The sequence below is a fragment of the Lytechinus pictus genome, chromosome 19 (genome assembly GCF_037042905.1).
Source record: "Lytechinus pictus isolate F3 Inbred chromosome 19, Lp3.0, whole genome shotgun sequence".
In the NCBI taxonomy this organism is placed as follows: Eukaryota; Metazoa; Echinodermata; class Echinoidea; order Temnopleuroida; family Toxopneustidae; genus Lytechinus; species Lytechinus pictus.
The window spans coordinates 6986143-7010519 of NC_087263.1; the positions used below are offsets into that span (position 1 = coordinate 6986143).

General features: G+C 39.3%; 1 protein-coding gene across 1 annotated transcript; it reads left to right on the forward strand.

Moving 5' to 3' along the window:
• The first annotated feature begins 3248 nt into the window (after positions 1-3248).
• LOC129283112 (uncharacterized) lies at positions 3249-12750 on the forward strand. The gene is made up of 2 exons (XM_064113879.1): positions 3249-3400; positions 11681-12750. Exon 2 carries the CDS (start codon positions 11783-11785, stop codon positions 12722-12724), a length of 942 nt encoding a protein of 313 aa, XP_063969949.1. The 5' UTR covers positions 3249-3400; positions 11681-11782; the 3' UTR covers positions 12725-12750.
• Positions 12751-24377: the final 11627 nt, after the last annotated feature.

Consider the following 24377-nt stretch of genomic DNA (forward strand, 5'->3'; position numbering starts at 1 on the left):
TCAACAAACTTGGCTTTAATCCAAATCTATATGATAAAACTACAAACGCCATTGGTAACAAAGAACATGTCATTGGCATAAAGGCATTTGATACACTCAATCACGACATTCTACTCTCAAAGCTTAATTATTAGGGCCTATGGCGTACGAGGTCAATCCCTCCTTTGATTTAAAGATTACTTAAAAATCGAAAACAATACGTCGCATTTAATGGTTATGACTCTGACCCACTGTTAGTTCATTGTGGTGTCCCTCAAAGCTCCATCTTAGGCCCACTATTATTTTTACTATATGTAAATGACATTATTAATACATCATCCATTTTTTTTGCTTTTGTATCATTCGCTTACGACACAAATATTTGTTTTTCTCTCATACAAATCTCACTTCCTTATACAATATTTTTAAATCATGAATGAAGTATCACAGTGGTTCGCATCGAGCAAAAAGAATTGACGTGTGTGCGAACGAGCGATCTGAATAAGGACAAATGAAATAGTAATAAAAAAAAAACCAACCAACAAACAAAACTCTGATCATATTTGGAGAAATCGGGTGATGTCAAACAACCATTCATTCATTTATTTATTTTTTGTTAATCAAAGGGTTTTCCGGGCTTAAAAATAATGTAAAATTCATTGAACAAAATGCTGGATTTTTTTTCTTAATATTGAATATTTTGTGAAAACATGCAGTTATTATATGCACGTCGTCCTGAAAAAGGTGGACTGATGATGAAGTTATTGAATTTTAAAATTTATCAGTATTTTGTAAAAGTAGTTATATGCACATCATCATGAATATTCATTAGGTGGGCTGATGATGTCACATCTCCACTTTCCCTTTTTCGCATGTTATCACATAAAATCATTGAGAGCAGTCTGTAACGCGTCTGCCCGTCGAACCAAGGATTGTGGGTTCGAGTCCACCCCGGGCGGATGACTGAAGCCAGTGCGTTGTGTGTAAACGTCTCTCCCATGTTTCATAGATGCAGGCTATATTACAATGGAAAACCGTTGACTCCGTCCCTCGGATAGGACATTAAATGGAGGCCCCGTGTAGAGGAGAGTCACCACCTTTGCACGTTGAGAACCCATTGCACTATTCGTATAAGAGTAGGGGGAAACCCCGGTGTATAGTGGTCCACCTGCATTCACTCAATCAGTTATATCGGGAGGAGAGACCTGCGGGTCACAGTGATTCAGTTCGCTTTTCGCCTCCCAGGCACAGGTGACGCCAAACAAATAATAATAATAATAATAAATTTTTCATTTTTTCATACAAGTGTAAATGATGTGTCTTCATTATGATGAAATAAGTTACGGCAATGAACTAAATGCACTTAATCAGTAATCATTTTCAATCCAGTTGTTTTAGTTTTTAGTAGAAGTTTTTTTAATAAACCTAAACTGTTTCACCGGAATAATAACCGTTTCACCGTAACTTATTTCATCATTAGAACGAAAAACTCACTCTAGATTTTTAGGGGTTATCATAGATGAAGCTCTATCTTGAAATCAGCATCTGCTGATCTGCACCATATATAATGTGTATTTCAAAAGGAGTATTGGAATTATTTCCAAGTTAAAATTTATTTTGCCTCTTAAAGCTTTATTCTTATTGTACATTATAATTCCTTAGTACTCCCGTATATTGTAACGTCGTTTGGGCTAATTCTGGCTCTACAAAGCTGACTTCTATTTTTAAATTGCAAAAGAGAGTTATTCGCTTTTGCACATCAGGATCGCATTACTTTGATTGGCTCACACTGATCCTTTATTTTTCAAACAAAAAACACTAAAAGTTGCCGACTTGTATACTTTTCAAGTAGCTAGTCATTATGTTTAAGTATACTAATAATCTACGTACTCCCGTCGTCTTTTGATGACATGTTTAACTTGTTCAATATTTCTGTCCATACCTTCACTAGCGTACCTACGGGGGGGGGGGGGGGGGGGGGCAGGGGGGCACTCTGCCCCCCCCCCTGACGAGCCACAACCCATGCAAAGGACGTATGCCTGCCCCCCCTGACGAGCTTGAAATACCTTTTTTGCCCCCCCCCCCCCTGACGAGCTTGAAGACCTTTATTGCCCCCCCCCCCCGCCCCCTGACGAGCTTGAAGACTTTTTTTTTTTTTTTTTTTTTTTTTGTTGCTTGTCAATTTTTTCCCCATTACGAAATCCTTCATTTGTGATTGAAGACCAACTCGTACATCTGGATACTTTCCTCTCACAAACCCCAGACTGTTAATTACTTCTAATTCAATTCGACATCATGGTCCAGATATTTCGAATAATCTTGCAGACAATATTAAATCTTGTTCCACTTTATACTCCTTAAAATCAACTCTTAAAAGAAATATCATTCAATCTTATTCATCCCATACTTCAAATTAATACTCATTAACCACTATGAATTAAATAAAAAATATAAATTATACAGCTATTTACAGCACCCGCACCTGCATTGCACCCACTTGTTAAGTAATTACCAATTAGTCACACAAAAAATCCAGCATTTAGCTCGATGAATTGTACTTTATTTTTAAGCCCGGAAAACCCTTTAATTAACAAAACATAAGAAATGAATGGTTTTTTGTTATCACCCGATTTCTCCAAATATGATCAGATGAGAGTTTTGTTTGTTTGTTCGTTTTTTTTAAATAATTATTTCATTAAGCCTTATCACTCGTTCACACGCACACGTCCATTCATTTTGCTAGCTAGATGCGAAACTTTAAAACGGAAGTTTAACGCAATGTTTACGGCTCCCTTTACGGCTCCACGATCTAAGAAAAGAAAGAAATGAAAATCCCCTCCAGGGAAAAAGATATACACTGTAAAAACTGTGGTGTTAAAACTGACACCAGTTGGTGTTAATATAGAGGACCACACCCTGAGGTGTTAAAGTTACACGGCCTAGAGAATGAACACAACACCAAATTAAGAGTACATGTAACATCCAAAGGTGTTGTAATAACACCTATATGTGTTAAACTAACACTGTAAATCTAACACCGATGTAAAATAACTGGTGTGGTCCTCTATGTACATCGGTTAACACCACAGTTTTTGCTGTGTAGGCTAATATAGGCAGACACGCTAAACACTCGCGTCTTATCGGATCAAGTTTGCACCGTTTGGGTACTTAACAGCTAGCGCATGCGCTCTAGATGCAAGTCGCTTTCGGTTGTTTATGTTGTGAAACTTTCGATTAGGCCTACTAGTATTCCACGTGGTTTACGTTTGATTGAGTCACACTTAGGTACGGTATGTGCATCCATTCTTTGCATTGCACTCCAGTAGCTCTCTCGCCTGGAAATTACTGCGACGCCAGATATCCGCCTGCCTTTTCAGTGATTGTTGGCCGGAATCATCATATCAATATTCAAGTTCAGACGGTAAGTAGGCCTACTATCCCTCAATTATTTATTTTGTTGTGTTGATGTGTCAGTGTCGTTGTCAAATATGCAAGAGGCTGAGAGGGGCTGAGAGTGAGGGGCACCCAGCCGATCTGCATCGACATGGCATGGCTTACCCCGACAATAGAGTTTTATAACTTTGCTGATGCGTGCATGCGTTTGGATCCGAAAATGAGAAATATAGTGGTGAATGATGATGTACTAAAATGTATGTAGACCACCAAACTCTTTGGAAGGCCATGCTTTGGCTCTTTGTGTGTGTGCATTTTGATACCATTATTATTTTGTGATTTTATTGATCTCATTTATTGTATGATTTTAAGTTGGCATGCCTTGGCTCTGTCAGTCGGGGGCTAACCCAGGGAGCTCCCTTGGTTATACGGGGGGCCAGTCTTGCCAGTCGTTCCTGCTGGGCCGGGCTGGGCCATCATTGTGGGTCGTACTCGTAATCATTTATTCGTTTAATTATGACTGGGTTTTCGTAACTATAGATCTATTATTATTATTATTATTATTATTATTTTAACTTATCTATAGACCTGATTTTATTTTTATTGCTCAACATTTAGCACGTCCACCCCAGTAACACAACGTTATTTTGATAAAATAGGAGAATATCGAACAAGCATAAGAAAAAAGCAGCTCTAAGACTGAAAATTCCATCAAAATTGGATGTGAAATAAGACACGACCATTATGACACTTTCTATGGACATCCTCGTTGTGCAAATGAGGGGACTGATCACTGATCATACACAATCCACTCACTATTTTTTTTGTATGTCATTATATGAAATATGAATTTATTTTAATTTTCTCATTTTCCTACTTGTCATGATTAAATTTCAGTGCCATGCTTGTCGATTTGATTTTTTTCCCTCTTTTTCATCAAATGAAGATTTGTTGGGGTGGACTTGTCCTTTCAGTATATGGGCAGTAGGCATGATTTTTGTTATGATTTTTGGGGCAATATTCCAAAGTACAGCGTACTATTTAATAGCTATGCATTTTCATGCCTACATGAAATTGCAAAATTAGCGCTCTGCGCGTGTATCCCCTGATAAATAACACCACCTCACTGCACTCCGCCCCCTTGAACCCAATGGCAGTCATACTGATTTCAACTGATGAAATGCATGTTCCCGGTATGTGACTGGTAGGGACTTGCTCATAAAAGAATACTAGACTAACTGCTGTACCATAAACCCAAAATAAAAACAAATATATTTTATATGTATATATATATATATATATTTTTTTTTTTACTGATTTGATAACCATTCGGCCTGTAGGGCATATAAAATCCAGACTCTGCTCATGATTGCAGATAAAATAATATGTTACTGATTTTGGAATCAAAATTTGACTCGTATTTACAACAGAAGAAAAACAAAATCAGAGCACTAAAATACGATGAGAAAGAAAATAAGGAGAACAAGTCGCTTTCATTTGGGGGAAGAGGAAGAAATAGAGTACATGTTTACAAAGGATCAATTATCACAGCTAATTTACCAGTCTTGTCACTCGATTGACATGGGCTTAATTACGCCTATAACTTTATATAAAGGGGGTCGAAGAAGCACCCTATTGTTGCCTCATTCTCGTTTCAGCCCGGTTCATGGCAGTTCCTATCCTCTCTGAATACGTGTTATTATCTCCCAACTGTCTGCGTAATTACCCGGCTAATCGCTTTTATAGGCCTCCTTTGTTGCTAATAATTGGACAGTACGGTGGTTTATTTGGTTCGTTGAAACATGGAGCTATATTACGTTAATCCATGGTTGAAACATGGACCTACTTGAAATAGGAGCGTTAGGACTGTAAACAAGTGCGCTGATTTAATAGAGGATTAACACCAAGATGAGATGTTTTCGCTTTTGAAGAATCAGGGGGAAGGCAGTTTAAAAACATTTCCACATATAATGTTGATGTCAATATTGAATGAAATGCAATCACTTGATATCTGCTTAGTCAGGATATGAATTCTATTATTATAGGTTCTTATCTCTTCTATTTTCTTCACGTGTGGTTTCTACCATAATTTGTTATTTTCCTCTTTTGTACGATTAAGGATTCATAAAAAAAATGTGGCTTTCTGAGACTAAGCTAGGGGGGGGGGTAGGACTTATTTTGGTTTAATACATAAAGGTTAAACGGGGTCCTCGAGGGTATTTGAACGGATAAAGAAAAACCAGACAAACAGAACAATGAAACTTTGAGCGAAATAGGAAAAGGAATAATGAAGTTCTGATATATTTTTTAGATTTGCATTATTTTGTTGAGTTCTACGCATGCAATCATAGTTAATATTCAGTGTGCAAACTGATGTCATATTATTACATTAAACAATTTTATTCATGTTGTTTTCTCCAAAAACTAAAAAGAAAATGGATAAAGGCAACAGCCTTTCTTTGTGGCATTAGGTATTCATTGATGCAGCTTTTTTTTCCCTTTTTTTTTTTAAATAAGGGAGACATATCCTGCACACGAAAAAATGTCCCCGTGCCCGACGGTGCCCCCTTAATAATTAGTGCCGCCACTGTTCATATTTTAAGTCAGCGGATCAGAGCCACCTCAAGTTGATGAGAGATGGATTTTTCTTCATCTGGTTTCATTAAAGGCATGATTCTTTCTTTTGAAAATGAATGACTCACCACCCCCCCCCCTCCCAAAAAGTGGCTTTCCGAGAATATTGAAGGGAGAACGCTATCGTGTTGAACCAGATTTTATTTTCGGACGTGTGTTTGCTTTTGTGTAGTGTTTTTTATGCATGCGCAGGACATGCTCTATATCAGTGGTCGTGGTCAGCCTTGACCACATAAACATGACTGCGTCATAGAGGCTGTTCTCACTACGTTCCTAAAACTAGTTTACTGGAAACTAGTTTAGTGGAAACTAGTTTAACGCGTAGTGAGAACGGTCGAAGCGGTCTTGGAAGCGATCTTCCAAACCAGTTTGGAAAACCACCTCGCGATGTAGTTTTCAAGATCGCTTTGCCTCGTTAAACTGGTTTTAGCGTAAGTGAGGACACAACCGTTCTTCGGGACAGGCGCGTAGCCAGGGGGGGGGGGGCGGTGGGGGCGGTCGCCCCCCCAAAAAACGTCCCCAAAAAGAAAAAAAAAGAAGGCAAAAAAGAGAGGAGAAAAGGAAAAGGGAAGGGAGGAAAGGGAAGAAAGGTAGCTTTGTGGTTTTTTTTTCTCAAAAGAGAAACTCCTTCACTCTTGCTCAAAATTTATATATGAATTTTGCTTCCGCGCTGCGCGCGGTTAAATGACAATATTGAAGATCTCCATTGTTTCCCCCACCCTTTCTCTAACCCTGTTTTTCTACCTCAGCTATATGTGTTTATTGCCAGTTAAAGTTCACGTGTATACATTAGGGCATGGAATTAGAGTAAGGTTAGGCCGAAGTATATGAAGTTATCTTTTTTTTTAGTTGATCGCGCAACTTCTGGTCGGGTCGGCTCCGGGCGGGTAAAATCTTTATATCAATTTCTGCCGTCACCTCCATAAAGTCAACTTCTCCCGCTTTTCAGCTCATTACTAAACAACCATAATTTTGGGGGCAAACAGGTTCCTAATCCAAAAAGAGGAAGGTATAAAATTCGTATCGTATAAGGGTATTAAATAAAAAAGTACAATATTTTTTATCATTCTATTTATTCTATTTATCATAATTCTATTAAACTTCATGTCATTTCCCTGTACATTCATCTCCTGTCCTGTTTTGCGCCCTCAGTTTGAAATTTTGAATGACTCTTAAGTTTCTTTATTATTCAAAATGAAGCGCTTCAGGATATGTCAAAGAAATTAGGCATCCTTTTTATATAATTTCAATAAATCACAGAAGTTTCAACTTTTTGCGCACTATTTTCCTTTTAATGAAGTTCAATAATCTTAGAAAATTAATTGAATTAGAGTCGATGGGGTATTGGAAATATCGGCATTTGATGAAACGTCCGCCCTTTGAAATTTCAGAGTTTCGTTGCTCTGCGCGGGGAGGAATATCTTCCTCCCGGCACATACATTTCTCCTCTGTTTTGCGAGTTAAAGATATGCACTGTCGCTAAATTGTTTGTAATCAAATCTGATCTTTCTAAGGGAAGTATTTAATATATGTTTGAGAATATCCTTTTCTCGGGACCCTTTTCATGGCAAAAAAAAATTGATAAAACGCTTTAGCTTCCGCACTTCGCGCGGGGTTATTATCATTTTAATTTCCTCCATTGTATTCCTTTTTTGTGCGTTCACAATCTTTTTTGAAAACAATGTTCATGAAAACCAGGTTCAAAATCACAATAATGTCAACTGAATTGGAGCTGATATAGATACTAGAGACAAAAGAGACGGCTCCTTTTCATTTTAATTTATGAAACACCAAAAGCTTCGCGCGGGAGGGGGAATCTCCCCCTCCCTGCACCCACCCCCTAGGGAGCGCGCTTCGCGCGCTCTGTAAGTGTTGGCACGCTTCGCGTGCATTTACCGCCCCCTCCAAAATGAAATCCTGGCTACGCGGTTGCTTCGGGAAGCGATCTTCACACATTTTGAGCGCGCTACTCCACACGACAGGTGTAGAATGCCCATGCTGCGGTTTCGAATTTCGCGCGAAACGTGTCACCCCACTGAGAGCGTTTCCATAGCAACAAGAGCGCTTTACGTAAAGTGATTTTGAAAACCACTTTCGTGTGATCAAGTGGGAACGCTAGCAAAGCGATCTTCCAAAGTGGTTTCCTGAATCGGTTTCCAGTAAACTAGTTTTAGAAAGCGTAATGAGAACGGCCTCCTACTTTTCCCCGAAGACAGGGAATTTTGAAAGGAATTCAAGTTATTATCTAGGTAAATGGAAGCTAGAGTGAAAGTATTTTTGTCCGGCATTCATAGTGAAGCCTTGCTAATTTAATGCACTATTTTTGCCAGTGAATAAGAAACCATTTCCCCCATGATTCATGGTAACACGCAAGAAGGGGGGGGGGGGGGGGGCAGAGGCGGTTCCAGTGTAAAGTATTCAAGAGAGAGGGAGAGACGGACAGACAGGCAGATGAAGACGTAGCGGTGACTGATGTTGATGATGATCGACATCATGATGGCGGCGATGGCGGTGTTGCCTATTGTAAAGGATGATGATGATGATTATGATGAGATGATGATCATGGTGATGATGATGAAATTGATGATGATGACAATGTGGTTAATGTTGTCCTGTTGGTGATGATTAAGAAGAAAATATCAGATAGCTTGGTCATGTAAATTCATCTTGCATCATGAATCCGTATACTTCTCATCGCACTGTATTACTAAAATACTATAGTAGCCATTGTGACCTTTTTCAAATATTTTATTTGTAAAAGTGAAATTTCTTGCACACTTTTAGTGAATTTTCCTACTACCCCCACCCCCTGCGTAATGCCATGGCCTCGAAAAATGAAATCAAAATTTTGCTCCCATCAAAATGATCAAATACCAGTAGCCCTGGCCTGGTGCTGTATATTGTATCATCAATGGTCCATTGTTCTTATTGGTTGCGTGAATATAAACATGCAATCACCGCATATTCTGGACTCTCAACTCCCTGTTTAGGAGTCCGGAGGGGGTGACAAGCTTAGCTTGGTTGTCATTTAGTAGTCTGCAAGCACAGACCCCTTTTATCCGCACTTCAACAAACTTGTAGGTTATTAAAGGACAAGTCCACCCCACAAAAAGTTGATTTGAATAAAAAGAGAAAAATCCAACAAGCATAACACTGAAAATTTCATCAAATTCGGATGTAAAATAAGAAAGTTATGACATTTTTAATTTTCGCTTAATTTCACAAAACAGTTCCTGGCTGGTATGCAAATGAGGAGACTATGACATCATCCACTCACATTTTTCTTTTGTATTTTACTATATGAAATATGAAATATTCGCATTTTCTCCTCATTTTCAAGTGATACAATGATTAATTCCTCCCTGAACATGTGGAATTAGCATTGTTTAAAGGAAACCAAAACCCAAGAAGAGATGCAATCTTATTGGTAAGAGTAAAATGAAAGGAACAATTAAAAAAAAGTTTCATCAAAATCGGTTATGAAATAAGCAAGTTATGGACGATTAAAAAGTCTTGTTGTACTTTCTATGGGGATCCTCAAATTGGCAAACGTGCTTCAAGTGGCTGATTTTGTGGACGACTCTCCATTTGTTTTGTACACATATTTTCAGATTTTCCTCAGTCTTTCAAATTGCATATTGCCTCCTTCTGAGCACAACATATGTCATGGGAAAATATTATCCATGAAAGCCATGGAAACTGCGTATGACTCCGCATGAACAATAAGGACTTCAGTATCATTACGTAAAAGCAAAAAACCAGTCGAACCTCTTTTTTTTTCAAACTTCCTTCGCACCCCCCCCCCCCCCCCCCCGGTGCATGACGGCCTTGATCGATCCCGGTTTGAAGGAAGCTCCACAATTCTTTGGTTTTGTCATGAATGAGTATTATTGTTAACTTTATGTCTGAGTGTGAACGGGATGAAAGGCGTGATGATAGAAATGCGGTTGAATGTCAAGCTTGCTTTCGAATGATATTGACGATTCATTATTTTTTTATGAAAGACTTGTTTCTGAAATGATGTGAAATTGCTATGCAATGCAGAACCCCTTCCTTCCCGCGCGCTCCATAGGGATATCGTCATCAAAGAGCAAATAAAATTGAACATACAGTGCTTCTTACAGCTGAAAAAAGAGGTGTTTGGGAGGGAAAACACATTTAATAATAGTAATAATAATAATTGGCTATTATATCTAGCGCAAACTCAATTTACGACTGTTCAAAGCGCTTTGCAATTATTATTACCCGGTCACTGGATTCATAGCTTTTTAGCAGCCTGTTATAGGCGCAAGCTTGCACGTATTTGCTAACAATTGCGTTTGAAATTTTTGTTTGCAATTTCGTTTGAAATAGACAAGCTCTCACCTGATGGAAGATTAACTAAAACTCAGTAAATTAACTCAAATGCAAATCTAAAATTCCGCCGTTGACGTCACGTTGAATCAGGTCAGGGCCGGAAATCTCTCCTGAAAGGTAGGGGGGACAAGGAGCTGGGAAATTTGACAAGCAAAAAAAAAAAGGTTATCAGGTTATCATCCCAAAAGTAAGGTCATCTCGTCCTAAAATCCCGGGGGGGGGGCACTCGACCAAAAAAAGTGGTAGGGGTGTGCCGCGGGCGAGACAAAAAACGGGGGCCTTGGAGCGGGCTTATTGTAAAAAGGAGGATCCTCGGAACGGGCTTAGGAACTACAAATGTTTGTGAAAACGGGGGTCCTTGGAACGGGTCGCCTGCGTGCGAGTGCGTATGCATCCCTATGGAACGTGCATGCAGCTGGGCTGCGGCACTACTGCCGGGCGCGCTAGCGCAGAGGCGATGGTCAGACAGCGAGCTGCGGCCGCTTTTCATCAAAATTGCGACCGGAACGGCGTAACGGAAAATATGCGAAGCCCTGGAGCGGGTTTTTTTCTTCTTTTTTTTTCGTGAAGAAGAAAATGCTATGCTTTGGAGCGGCTTTCTTTGTTCTTTTTCTCAATAAGACAAACATGCTATGCCTCGGAACGGAAATTTGAGTGTAAAAATGGGGGTCCCCTCCGCGGCACATACCCACTATGCATTATATACTGAGTGCCCCCCCACATGTTTTATTTCGATTTTGAATGATAAATTTCTTACCATCATAAAAGACTAGAAATAGTAGGGGACATTTCGTATTGTGTCCCCCTACTATTTTGAGTAGGGGGGACACGTCCCCCTGTCCTCCCCCCCCTCTGGGATTTCCGCCCATGCGTTGAATAACGACTGCGTTCATAATATTAAAATACAATTACTGAAGTTGCATTAATATGCATACCATGTATTATATACCACGCCTTATTCATATTGTCGAACTCTCTTTTTAAGGGGGTTTTGAATTAATAGAAGGCTAAAAATAATTTTGAAAATAAATAGGAATGATATAGGATTGAAGTTTAAGAAATATAGCATAAACAAATATATTGGGGGCGCTATTTCCACTCGCCTTAAATAAAAAAAATATTTAGAAAAAGTGAAGATAAAAAGGTAAATATAGTATTCAGCGGTTCCGGTATTACAAATGTTTTGTTGTCTTGGGGGCGCTATTTCCACTCGCCTTAAATAAAAAAAATATTTAGAAAAAGTGAAGATAAAAAGGTAAATATAGTATTCAGCAATTCCGGTATTACAAATGTTTTGTTGTCTTTTTTCATAATACAGATTTAATGACCGGATATCTTTGGCCTTGATTGAAGGGACAACTTTGGTAGATATTGTGACGAGGGGCATTTAAAAAATTCGAGTAAAAGTATCAACGGAATCATGGTTACCGATCGTCAAAAGAATGATTTGCCTCCAAGCATGAAAGACCGAATGATTTTTTACTCCAACCATGGAGTCTTCGACCTGCGGGTGTATACCAGGCTAGAGAGGGATGCAATTGAGCGTGCTACGCGAGGCCAAAGTGACAACGATCTATGGTCGACATACAGGTACGGCTGCATTGGCGCTTCTAACGTTGGTGGCGTCTTGCGCTTCATGGGGTTTCAAGGCAATCGACGAAGAGCAAATCCATGGGCTCTTGCTGGCAGGATTATCGGAAATGGACGCTCACTGAAGCATCTTCCTCAGATTGCTCGCGGTTATGAAATGGAGCCAGTGGCAAGAGCAAAGTATGCCGAACATCAGCAGAAGAGAGGTCACCAAGATATTGAAGTCAAAGAGTGTGGAATGTTCTTCCATCCGAGGAAGTCATTTTTGGAAGCTTCAACTGACGGTCTTGTAAGTTGCAAATGCTGTGGCGAGGGACTTGTTGAAATCAAATGCCCAAGCACAGCCCCGACGGAGAAGCCTTCGCCACTCAACGAGAAGTTCCTCAGACAGGACAAGAGAGGTAAGGTCCAACTGAAGAGGAACCACCCATACTTCGACCAGATCCAAGCGCAACTGGCAGTGACAGGGAAGACCTGGTGTGACTTCTTTGTCTACAAAGACAACGGGGTATTCCTTGAGAGGATTGAACGAGATCCACAGTGGCAGAGATCCTTCTTAATGATGATGGACCGGTTTTTCTGGAGGTTTATTGTCCCTGTCCTGGTTAGCCGGGCCATCCGCTACAAGGAGGCAGTGGTTCGTAAACGGTACGGCTGCCCTTATTGTGGAGAACCAAGCCACAGGGTTTCCTTCTGCTGGTACTGGTTTCCATTGCGCTGCCATAATTGTAAGAACCTTGGGCATAAGGAGAGAGTTTGTCCCAAAGCTTAAGAATGCTTTCTTACGCCCAAGCAGTAGCGGACCGTGACCCGGAGGAGACAAGGCATGGGGGGGGGGGGGCACTGTATTGTTTGTGAACAATGCTGTGCCCCCCCCCCAATGCTTTGTCTCCTCCGGGTCACGGTCCGCCACTGCGCCCAAGTGTATGATACTTCCAAAGATATGGAACGAAGTGCCATTCTACCTTTTGTTAAACCTTGATTAATCACTTTGTATTCATCCTCTGTACTTGTATGTCTGTATTATAGTAACGTTTTAAACAAAATGTTGTCTTTGAGAAAAGAATTTGATTGATCATTCAATTGTTTTATGAACTGTAGGCGATATCATTCCATTGTAATGTAAACAACTATTTCAGTACTTGATAAGGAAAGTGAAAAAGACCCATCAGTCACATTGTGTTTTAGATTAGTGGGCAACTTTGCACCGAACTACTGCGACTTCAGGTACTTGCATATATTGCTGCTCGACCCATTCCTACCGAAAGTATTTTCTGTTATGAGATTAATTTTGATGATCATTTAAGAGCTGTTATTTATAATTTTTCCCGGATATTTACGTAATATCAGAATTGGTTCAAGCAATGAGGCATGATACAGTTAGTATGATCTTTAATGGATTTTTGTTCCGTGTTCCATAAAGATTTTTCACCCCCTTTTTCTCTCGATGGGGCGTGGTTCGAGAGCTTCTTTTTTATAGAATTTATTGAAGATCAGTTTTACCTTTGTTATCTGTTCAAAAAAGAATGATAAAGATGACATGGCATTTTTTAGTTTCTTTTTTTAAATTTATTTATTGAAGATCAGTTTTACCTTTGTTATCTGTTCCAAAAAGAATGACAAAGATGACATGGCATTTTTTTTATTTTTTTTTTTTATAAATAATTTATTGAAGATCAGTTTTACCTTTGTTATCTGTTCAAAAAGAATGATAAAGATGACATGGCATTTTTTAGTTTCTTTTTTTTTTAATTTATTTATTGAAGATCAGTATTACCTTTGTTATCTGTTCAAAAAAGAATGATAAAGATGACATGGCATTTTTTAGTTTCTTTTTTTTTATAAATTTATTGAAGATCAGTTTTACCTTTGTTATCTGTTCAAAAAAGAATGATAAAGATGACATGGCATTTTTTTAGTTTCTTTTTTTTTTACCGGTATTCTTTTGAAATTTTGATAATCCGTACGTCTTTTGTAGGGCCGTATGTATTTTTGCTTTCAACTAAATTTACGTCCCGTATCGCAAAGGAAATGTGCCACAATGGGAACAACACAACTTTAAACTTTTCTTAGATTTTATGACATTTAGCTTTCATTGAACAATCGGAGTTAAGGGCATAAATTGTGTGTTATGCGTTTGGGTGAAACCCTAATAGGAAGGCTACATCACCCCCCCCCCCCTCCTCGCCTCTCTCGACATTTTTACGATTAGTCCGCCGCACAAATAAATTTCGACGGCGGCGCTCGCTGTTTTTTGTGTAATTTGTGTCAAAACTTTTGACCCTCGGTACGTGGTTCCGAAATCCAATGCAAATCTAAATGCAAATTGTGCTTTTAGCAAAAATTCGTAATGTATCAGTAATTCTATTTATAAGCGCTGTTTTGTTACGACGGCGGCGTCAACATGAAATGTTAACAAAGGATAATTTTTTGAAATAGTATCACTAGCGTACCTACGGGGGAGGGGGGGGGGGCAGGGGGGCACTCTGCCCCCCCCCCTGACGAGCCACAACCCATGCAAAGGACGTATCCCTGCCCCCCTGACGAACTTGAAAGACCTTTTTGCCCCCCCCCTTACGAGCTTGAAGACCTTGATTGCCCCCCCCCCCTGACGAGATTGAAGACCTTTTTTATTTTTTTTTGCTTGTCAAATTTTTTGGCGGACGGTTTGCCCCCCCCCCCCCCCTGTGGAAAATCCTAGGTACGTCACTGAATAGTATCATAACATAGAAAGAATGTGGACCAAGTTCATGAAACTTGGACAAAAGTAATGACATCCTGCCTGAGATTTAGGTCACATGTACAAGGTCAAAGGTCATTTTAGGTCTATGAACGTGTTGGAGTAAATGTTGATTTGGCATCGTAATTTGAAAGTCCATGGATCTAGTTCATGGAACTGAGCATAGGGTAATCGAGTATGAATGGTTGTTTTGCACTTTAAGTTTTAGGTTACATGGCCAAGGTCAAAGGTCATTTTGGGTCAATGAACATAGTATTTAATTATCATATGAATGTTCTTTTGGGAATAATTGTTCAGTAGTCGCGCTTTCAAAGTCAGCACTGCTGCTATATTAAATCGCGTAATGCAGGCGAGACTGCCAGAGGCGTTCTACTTGTTACTGATTAAACTTAATTAATCAACTTTTTGTTCATGGCCAGAATAAAGTCCCTGGTGATTTCCATCGAAAAAAACCCAGCGTCTGAAAAGACCCAAAGAAATACATAAGAATTTTGAAAATAAAAATACAATAGAAAAAAAAATGGTGATAACGATTTTTTTCTCTCAAATTGAATTTGATTATATCCTACAAAGAGTCTGTGATTGCAAAAAATGGCAGGTGTGCTGGCCTTATTTATTTGATAAGAGCAATTTTTTTATTTTGCGCATATATTAGCATAATTAATTCGTAGTTTTTTATGTTTATTTTAAGAGTTTGACCTTACAGTTTTGTCAATTATGCCATGGGTATATAATGCGCGCGATTTTCGTCGCGATCGCGCGGTTGACGGCTGATATAAACTGATAAAGGGGGGCTTAATCAGCCCCCCCCCCTCCCAGTCTTCCTAGGCATCAACGTATCCCAAGTCTTTATAGGGTAAAAAAATACGATGAGCATTACATTTGTCTCTATTGAATACATGTAAATTTTTTTTTTGTTATTACGTACATGATAGTTTTAAAATCGTGAACAGATCACAATATATTTACATAGTCAACCGCCTTATGAATAAATAATACGGGGTGTGTTATAGGGGGATATGTGCCGTATAAGGAATGGATGTTCTTTCTGCCAAAATGACCCATGAATTTGGTTTTGGTTCGGGTTGGTTCAGTGATGCACTTTCGTCGTTCTCAAATAGACCATAAATGATAATCGATTATGATTTATTAGGTATACTGTATGATGTTTGATTAAAAATCAAATAATTGATAGTAATAATGACTATATGCGCTGTAGAATTCTGGAAAATTTGTTGTAAGCTGCACTGTTGTGATTTATCTCTTCAATTATATACTTCATTATAAAATATATAATCATTTTTATTTCGTAAATGCCTTGATTATTTTTCCATATTTTTTGATAACCTGCATTAAGGGAGAAACGGTGAAAATATGCTAGTGAAGGTAATTTAAAGGGGGAAAACGATAGAGAATATGAAACAGTAGTAAAAGAAGAAGTCAGAAGAAGGAGGAGGAGAAGAAGAGGGAGAAGGAAAAGAAAAAAAGGAGAAGATGAGGAGGAAGAAGACGAGAATGATGAAGGAGGAGAAGAATAAGAGGGAGAATGAGGAAGAAGAAGTGGACGAGAGGGGGAGAAAGAACATGCGAGAGAGAAATAAGGAAAACGATGGGGGTTACAGAAATAGGGGGGGGGGATAAGTACGATACTGCAAAAATATTAGGAAGAGCAGAATGTTATAGGGCCAATAGGCCTACAACTGTTGGGGAGGGGGGAGGAGAACACATGTAACTTGAAGGTGACATTTTTGGCAATGATGACTATGATAATGATGATGAATACTTCTGCTGATTGATGATAATGATCGTGGTGGTGGTGACGATGAATGGTGATGATGACGATTCATTACCAAGATAAGGGGGCACCAGGATGGTCACACCCCGCCCCTCTCCCATGATTTTCAAGTAGTAAAAAGGAAGGAAAAGAAAGAATAGAGGGAAGAAGAGCCTTAGAAATGAATAATTACTGTGCAAATTTATAGGTCTATTACCGCTGTGTTTCAATGAAAAATGAATTAAGCCCTCCCCTTCCCCAATCAAATCTTGATAAGTTTTGGGGTGATTGTGGTGCTGATGTTAACAAAACACAAGGTTAAAACATGGTTAAAACCATTACCCATTTTGATATGACGAGTCTTTCTACAATTACTCTGTCGAGAATTAAATCCCTTAGTTTCTCAACAGCCCTGTTTCAGTCTATGAAAGTTTCCAGTCTCTGTTGCGTCCGCCATTGTTAAAAAAAGAAAAGAAAATCGGCGTAGGAGAACAGACCAAGCAAACTGCGCCCCTTCCATCCAATGCCTGACGCAAAGGCCTGGCGTCTTTGATTGGTTGTTGGCAGGTTGCATCGGCCGCTGAACCGGGGGGGGGGGGGGGGGGGCTAGGGGTTATTATATCTAATTGTGATATTTTTATTGGTTAACCAACCTAAGGAAATGTTCCCTTCTTCTTAGATCTCGGACGAGGATATTGAACTCCCTTTCAATTTTGAATGGTACAGGAAAGTGTAAAAAGATGAATGTAAAAATGCTCGCAGCTGCATAACCTCCGAAACGAGAAGGAGTGTTAAGAAATGTTTTGCCGCCCCTCTTCTCCCCCCCCCCTCTTCCCCACTTTCGTCTCACTCCCGGCGCCCCCACCCACTTTCAAAACCGTTCCATGACCCGTGAATTGAACTGCCATAGGCCAGTTTTACTTTTAAAATAATAATTATCACTAAAATGTGCTCCCCCAGAGTTATTGGTACTCGTAATTAGGGCAAGGTAGACCTACACAACAAAAAAATTTATTAATTAGAGGATGAAAGGCGAGTTCTACAATATTTTAATTCTCCGTTTTCTCAGTAAACCTTTATTTTGGGGCGGAGAAAGGTCGATAAAATAGTATAACCTCCCGTATAACCCACGGTCACGGAGATGATCTTTCTGAGCCCTAACGCTGTTTATAAGCCAACCGGGCCTTAATTCCGCTCATATTGTCCCACCCCCTCCCTAAAAAGTGCTATATACGAGTACTGCAGGCGCCATTGTTGCACCCTCCTAAATAATGTTAAACCTAGCACCTCTGCATACGTATGTCGCAACGTTCTCGCCAGGTTCATTCTGACGCTTGGCGGCGCGAAGCGATGATACGCAAGCCGCGCAGCGGCCTTGGTGCGTGCGAAGCACGCACGGGGGGAGGGTCGCGGGAGGGGGGTGTCCCCCCTCCCGCGCGGAGCGCGGTAGCTATCGAAAATATCAATATCGACGAGCTTAGATTGCTGCTAAATGCACCACATTTTATGTCTATTTAATGCTTCTCCGGCCACACAGCCGTAACGGTTGCGCGAATTGCGATCGATTGAAGCAGAAAGGCAAGTACTGATGAAAAAGGTCAAAAGAAAAGATTTAAATTCAATCTCATTTTATACTTACAGTTTATAGATTTATTCACATCAATGACATCGATAATGTACTCCATACTTTCCAATGTCTAGATCGCTACGTCCTTAGAAAATGTGATTCATTTTGTGAATGCGTGTCAATGACCGACTACATCTACGGACCGCATGCGCGCCGCGCCACGCCCTTACTCAATCCAAAGATTGTTCCGACTTTGTTTGGAAGCCTCGGAAGAAAACTTCCGAGGCTTCCAAATAATGGGCATCGGTATTCATGAGACGATATAATTTGCATGTTTGTTTTGTTTTCAGAAACTCACTGAAACTATGACTCTCATAATTAAGACTTCTGCTGCTGATGTTTATACTAATAATATCCAATCAAGATTCGTTTATCACTGTCAATTATTGCTATGTTCATTTGTATTGTTCTATACTCGCCTATAAAATAATGAATGTGTCCATCACGAGCGGGAGAAATATTTTTAGTCATTCATCATACTTTAATATTACGATTTTGTTCTTATTATAATTAATTGCGATTTAAAATGTTTAAAAATTAAAGCTTAATTGACAGGAAAGTAGATTTATACTCACTGTCAATTATTCCCATATGTTCATTTGTATTGTTCTATACTCGCCTATAAAATAATGAATGTGTCCATCACGAGCGGGAGAAATATTTTTAGTCATTCATCATACTTTAATATTACGATTTTGTTCTTATTATAATTAATTGCGATTTAAAATGTTTTGAAAGTAAAGCTTAATTGACAGGAAAGCAGATTTGTATTTTTAAATAATGCACTATGTAGGCCTACAAATACAGCGTGTGTGAAAGAGAGGAAGAGGGGGGGGGGGGGGGGGAGGGTTCCCAGGACCAAAATCCAATTGAAACCAGTTGGATTTCCAACTGGTTTCAATTGGTTTCAACTGGTTTCAATTGGTTTTAACTGGAATTTAACAATTTCCAGTTGAAACCAATTGAAACCAGTTGGGCAACTGGAAATCCTAACTGGAACCAGTTGGGTAACTGGAAATGACTTCCAATTGGAAATGATTTCTTACTGGAACCAGTTGAGTAACTGGAAATCCCAACTGGAACCAGTTGGGCAACTGGAAATCCTAACTGGAACCAGTTGGGCAACTGGAAATCCTAACTGGAACCAGTTGGGTAACTGGAAATGACTTCCAATTGGAAATGATTTCTTACTGGAACCAGTTGAGTAACTGGAAATCCCAACTGGAACCAGTTGGGCAACTGGAAATCCTAACTGGAACCAGTTGGGTAACTGGAAATGACTTCCAATTGGAAATGATTTCTAACTGGAACCAGTTGGGCAACTGGAAATCCTAACTGGAACCAGTTGGGTAACTGGAAATGACTTCCAACTGGAAATGATTTCTAACTGGAACCAGTTGAGTAACTGGAAATCCCAACTGGAACCAGTTGGGCAACTGGAAATCCTAACTGGAACCAGTTGGGTAACTGGAAATGACTTCCAATTGGAAATGATTTCTTACTGGAACCAGTTGAGTAACTGGAAATCCCAACTGGAACCAGTTGGGCAACTGGAAATCCTAACTGGAACCAGTTGGGTAACTGGAAATGACTTCCAATTGGAAATGATTTCTAACTGGAACCAGTTGGGCAACTGGAAATCCTAACTGGAACCAGTTGGGTAACTGGAAATGACTTCCAACTGGAAATGATTTCTAACTGGAACCAGTTGAGTAACTGGAAATCCCAACTGGAACCAGTTGGGCAACTGGAAATCCTAACTGGAACCAGTTGGGTAACTGGAAATGACTTCCAATTGGAAATGATTTCTTACTGGAACCAGTTGAGTAACTGGAAATCCCAACTGGAACCAGTTGGGCAACTGGAAATCCTAACTGGAACCAGTTGGGTAACTGGAAATGACTTCCAATTGGAAATGATTTCTAACTGGAACCAGTTGGGCAACTGGAAATCCTAACTGGAACCAGTTGGGTAACTGGAAATGACTTCCAACTGGAAATGATTTCTAACTGGAACCAGTTGAGTAACTGGAAATCCCAACTGGAACCAGTTGGGCAACTGGAAATCCTAACTGGAACCAGTTGGGTAACTGGAAATGACTTCCAATTGGAAATGATTTCTTACTGGAACCAGTTGAGTAACTGGAAATCCCAACTGGAACCAGTTGGGCAACTGGAAATCCTAACTGGAACCAGTTGGGTAACTGGAAATGACTTCCAATTGGAAATGATTTCTAACTGGAACCAGTTGGGCAACTGGAAATCCTAACTGGAACCAGTTGGGTAACTGGAAATGACTTCCAACTGGAAATGATTTCTAACTGGAACCAGTTGAGTAACTGGAAATCCCAACTGGAACCAGTTGGGCAACTGGAAATCCTAACTGGAACCAGTTGGGTAACTGGAAATGACTTCCAATTGGAAATGATTTCTTACTGGAACCAGTTGAGTAACTGGAAATCCCAACTGGAACCAGTTGGGCAACTGGAAATCCTAACTGGAACCAGTTGGGTAACTGGAAATGACTTCCAATTGGAAATGATTTCTAACTGGAACCAGTTGGGCAACTGGAAATCCTAACTGGAACCAGTTGGGTAACTGGAAATGACTTCCAACTGGAAATGATTTCTAACTGGAACCAGTTGAGTAACTGGAAATCCCAACTGGAACCAGTTGGGCAACTGGAAATCCTAACTGGAACCAGTTGGGTAACTGGAAATGACTTCCAATTGGAAATGATTTCTTACTGGAACCAGTTGAGTAACTGGAAATCCCAACTGGAACCAGTTGGGCAACTGGAAATCCTAACTGGAACCAGTTGGGTAACTGGAAATGACTTCCAATTGGAAATGATTTCTAACTGGAACCAGTTGGGCAACTGGAAATCCTAACTGGAACCAGTTGGGTAACTGGAAATGACTTCCAACTGGAAATGATTTCTAACTGGAACCAGTTGGGTAACTGGAAATCCTAACTTGAACCATTCAGTTGTGTAACTGGAAATCCTAACTGGTACCAATTGGGTAACTGAGATGACTTCTAACTGGAAAGATGGGTAACTGGAAATGAATTCTAATTGGAACCAGTTGGGTAACTGGAAATTATTTCCAATTGGGTTCCAATTGGAAATTTTCCAGTTACCCAACTGGATCCAATTGAAACCAGTTAATTTGCATATTATTTGCCAGTGTGCACAGATTAATGTTTTATGAGATTAATCATCATTAATAATGTATCTATTTAATTCTTTACAATTTCAAGTACCACACTTTTTAAAGATTAGTATTTAGAATACTTAGCAGTGAAAACCATGTTCATAAATATTATAGATTATAATTAAAACAGATTAAAGGATAATTAGTACACCACTAACTGTTACCAAATTACATCAAATAAAAGTACATATATTTGAAGATCTTCCATATAAATATATATACATGAAAGTCTGTATTTTATCAATGCCCTTTACATTGGTATTAATAGACATATAACACTGCTTCTGTGTTGGCATGATAAATAGTTACTGCAAATGCTAATTAATTTGTAACTAATTAAGTTCATTCCAACTGGAAGTTCCAATTGGATCCAGTTGGAAACCAATTGGTTTCAACTGGTTCCAGTTGAAACCAGTTGCCTCCAATTGGTTTCAACTGGAACCAATTGAAACCAGTTGCCTCCAATTGGATTCAATTGGTTTTAATAGGGAAATTGGAACAACTGGAACCAATTGACAACAATTGCCAACTGGTTCCAGTTGCCCAATTGGTTTTAACTGGAACCAATTGGCAACTGGTTTTCAATTGGTTTTTAACTGGAACCAATTGGCAACTGGTTTTCAATTGGAACCAGTTGTTCCAATTTCCCTATTGAAACCAGTTGGCCAACTGGTTTCAATTGGTTTTGCCCTAATTGGTTTTAACTGGATTTTGGTCCTGGGTTGTAGCTAGGATGGTCGAAGGGGGAGCGCGAAAGGGGAGGGGTCGTGGCGTGGACAATGACAAGGGGATGTTGAGATCGTACGTGTGTGTGGGATTGGTGAAGAAGTCAATATTCGAAGCGAATGCATATTTATAGACATGTCTATACTACTACTGATGATGACGGCTGAATAATCTTTCTTTACATGTATATTTTGGCGATTTTAAATTTTTTTAATATTTTCTTGCACCATGAGTGGGAAGATCGAGGTACGTGATTCAATAAATTGCATCAGTTTTCAAGTTACAGAAATTCACGAACAGATTATTAAAATTGAAAAAAAAAAGAGTCAGAAAGATCTTTTTATAGCCCCCATCCAGCGTAAACAACATGAAGAATATTTGAGGTCACGAAACCAGCTGATTCGCATTCATACAACAGGTTAACAGGTCACGCACATGGTACACAGTCATTCCAAGGGCGGGAATTCGGGGAAACCCGTTTTCAAGCACAATGATTGGCTCAACCCAGAAAGTGAATACTAATTAGATCACGTGCCATCGGCTTTGGGGCGTCTCGTTCACATTCCAACTCATTTCATAAATATAATCCACTCGCAGTAATTAGGCTAACGACGTTGTAAAGATAACTCTATATATAAAACACAATTCCGATATAAAACATATATAACGACATAAGTGAAATTGAAAAATTCATCCAGCGATATTCAAATTATACTAGCGACTCATGTGGGCGTGGGCAAACGAAATACATATCCTCTAAAACGTTCACACATATCAACTTCAATAATTCGTACTTGAAATGCAGGGGCCGCGGAAAGGTCTTGAAAGTGGGGGGGGGGGGGGGCTGACCACCATGCAAAAAACGCAATCAGGTGGTCCTGTTTTTGTACATGGTTTTGGAAAAAAAAGTGGGGGAGCTGAAGCCCACCCAGCCCCCCCCCCCCTGTTTCCGCGGCCCTGAAATGAATATCTGTGAATGAATTGTCAATTCCACTTTGTTGAATGTGTACTTTTATTGAAATCTATTGAATCACGTACCCCTCCCGACCAAGTCCAAGGGTTGATTTTCCACTCGCCATAAAGATTATGCAGCCACAATCACAGTAGACACATCCATAAAAGAATATTAATTTAATTCGCTCCGAACATTGACTTCTTTTCGCCAATCCCCTCCCCCACAAAGTCACAAACATCCCATCATTTTCATTTACATTGCCCACGACCACCTCCCATTATTCTCTTTCTCCTTTACACAAATTAATTTCAAATAATATTTTATTTTAAATCGTAGTTGTTACCGGGAGTTGTTAAGCAATTGTACAACAAATTCATGAAGCATTCACTGTAATGACTAATTGGTAGGCAAAGAGTAATAAAGAACAATACAAATGAAAATACACTGTACGTATAACTCACATTAAAAAATGAGTCGTAATATGATAAAAAGCGTGAATAAAATTAATAAAGATTATTACTTATGAAAATTATAACAGATTCAATGAATATCTGAAGAAAAAAAAAACATTCAAATCGGTTTTGGATCCCATCTAATTTTGGAAGACTCGGATAGATTTTGATGCCATGTGCGATTTCTATTATGTATGTGGCCATGGCGAGCGCTAGAGCAGTGACACAGAACTTGGTAGACACACCGTCGCGAAATTAATCAACACTTTCAAAAGATCGATGTAGAGATCAAGACTTTGGAAATTATGGAGTAGAATTGGAATTTAAATGTGAATAATCATTTTGCTGTGAGTAAATGAGTTGGACATTATATCAATCCATTCATGTGGCTGTGGCTTTGTCATTATTAACGTGATCTTTTAATAATTTTCTCAATTCGTTCTACGGCAGTGTCATCAGAAATGCATTCAATGAATTCATGTAGATCGATGTAGCTATAATAAGGCTGGGGCCTGGGACGAGATGAAACTAAATTTCGATCGAATTTTTATATTATTTTTTGACACACTTTACTTTTGACAAAATAAATGACAATATCAACTGAAATTCGTAACATCTAAATTACATTGCCCAACCCAGTAACCCACGGTACCCCTCTCTTACTTTATTTTTGAGCGTATTTTACTACCATTTTAAAGACGTAAATAATGAGAGCAATGCGATACGCAAATGCGAGGTAAACATCTTCGCACTTCCCACATAAGAGAGAGAGAGTTAAATTGGGCCTCGAGTCGAGGTCGTATCGTATACAGCATAGTAGCGAAGCAAAGAAATCCCGGGAAGAAATAATCGACAAGTTTATTTTAGGATCTGAAAAGCAGATTGTTTTTATTTTAAATATATTATTCAGTTTTTTGTGTGGATCTAGGCCTGTTTT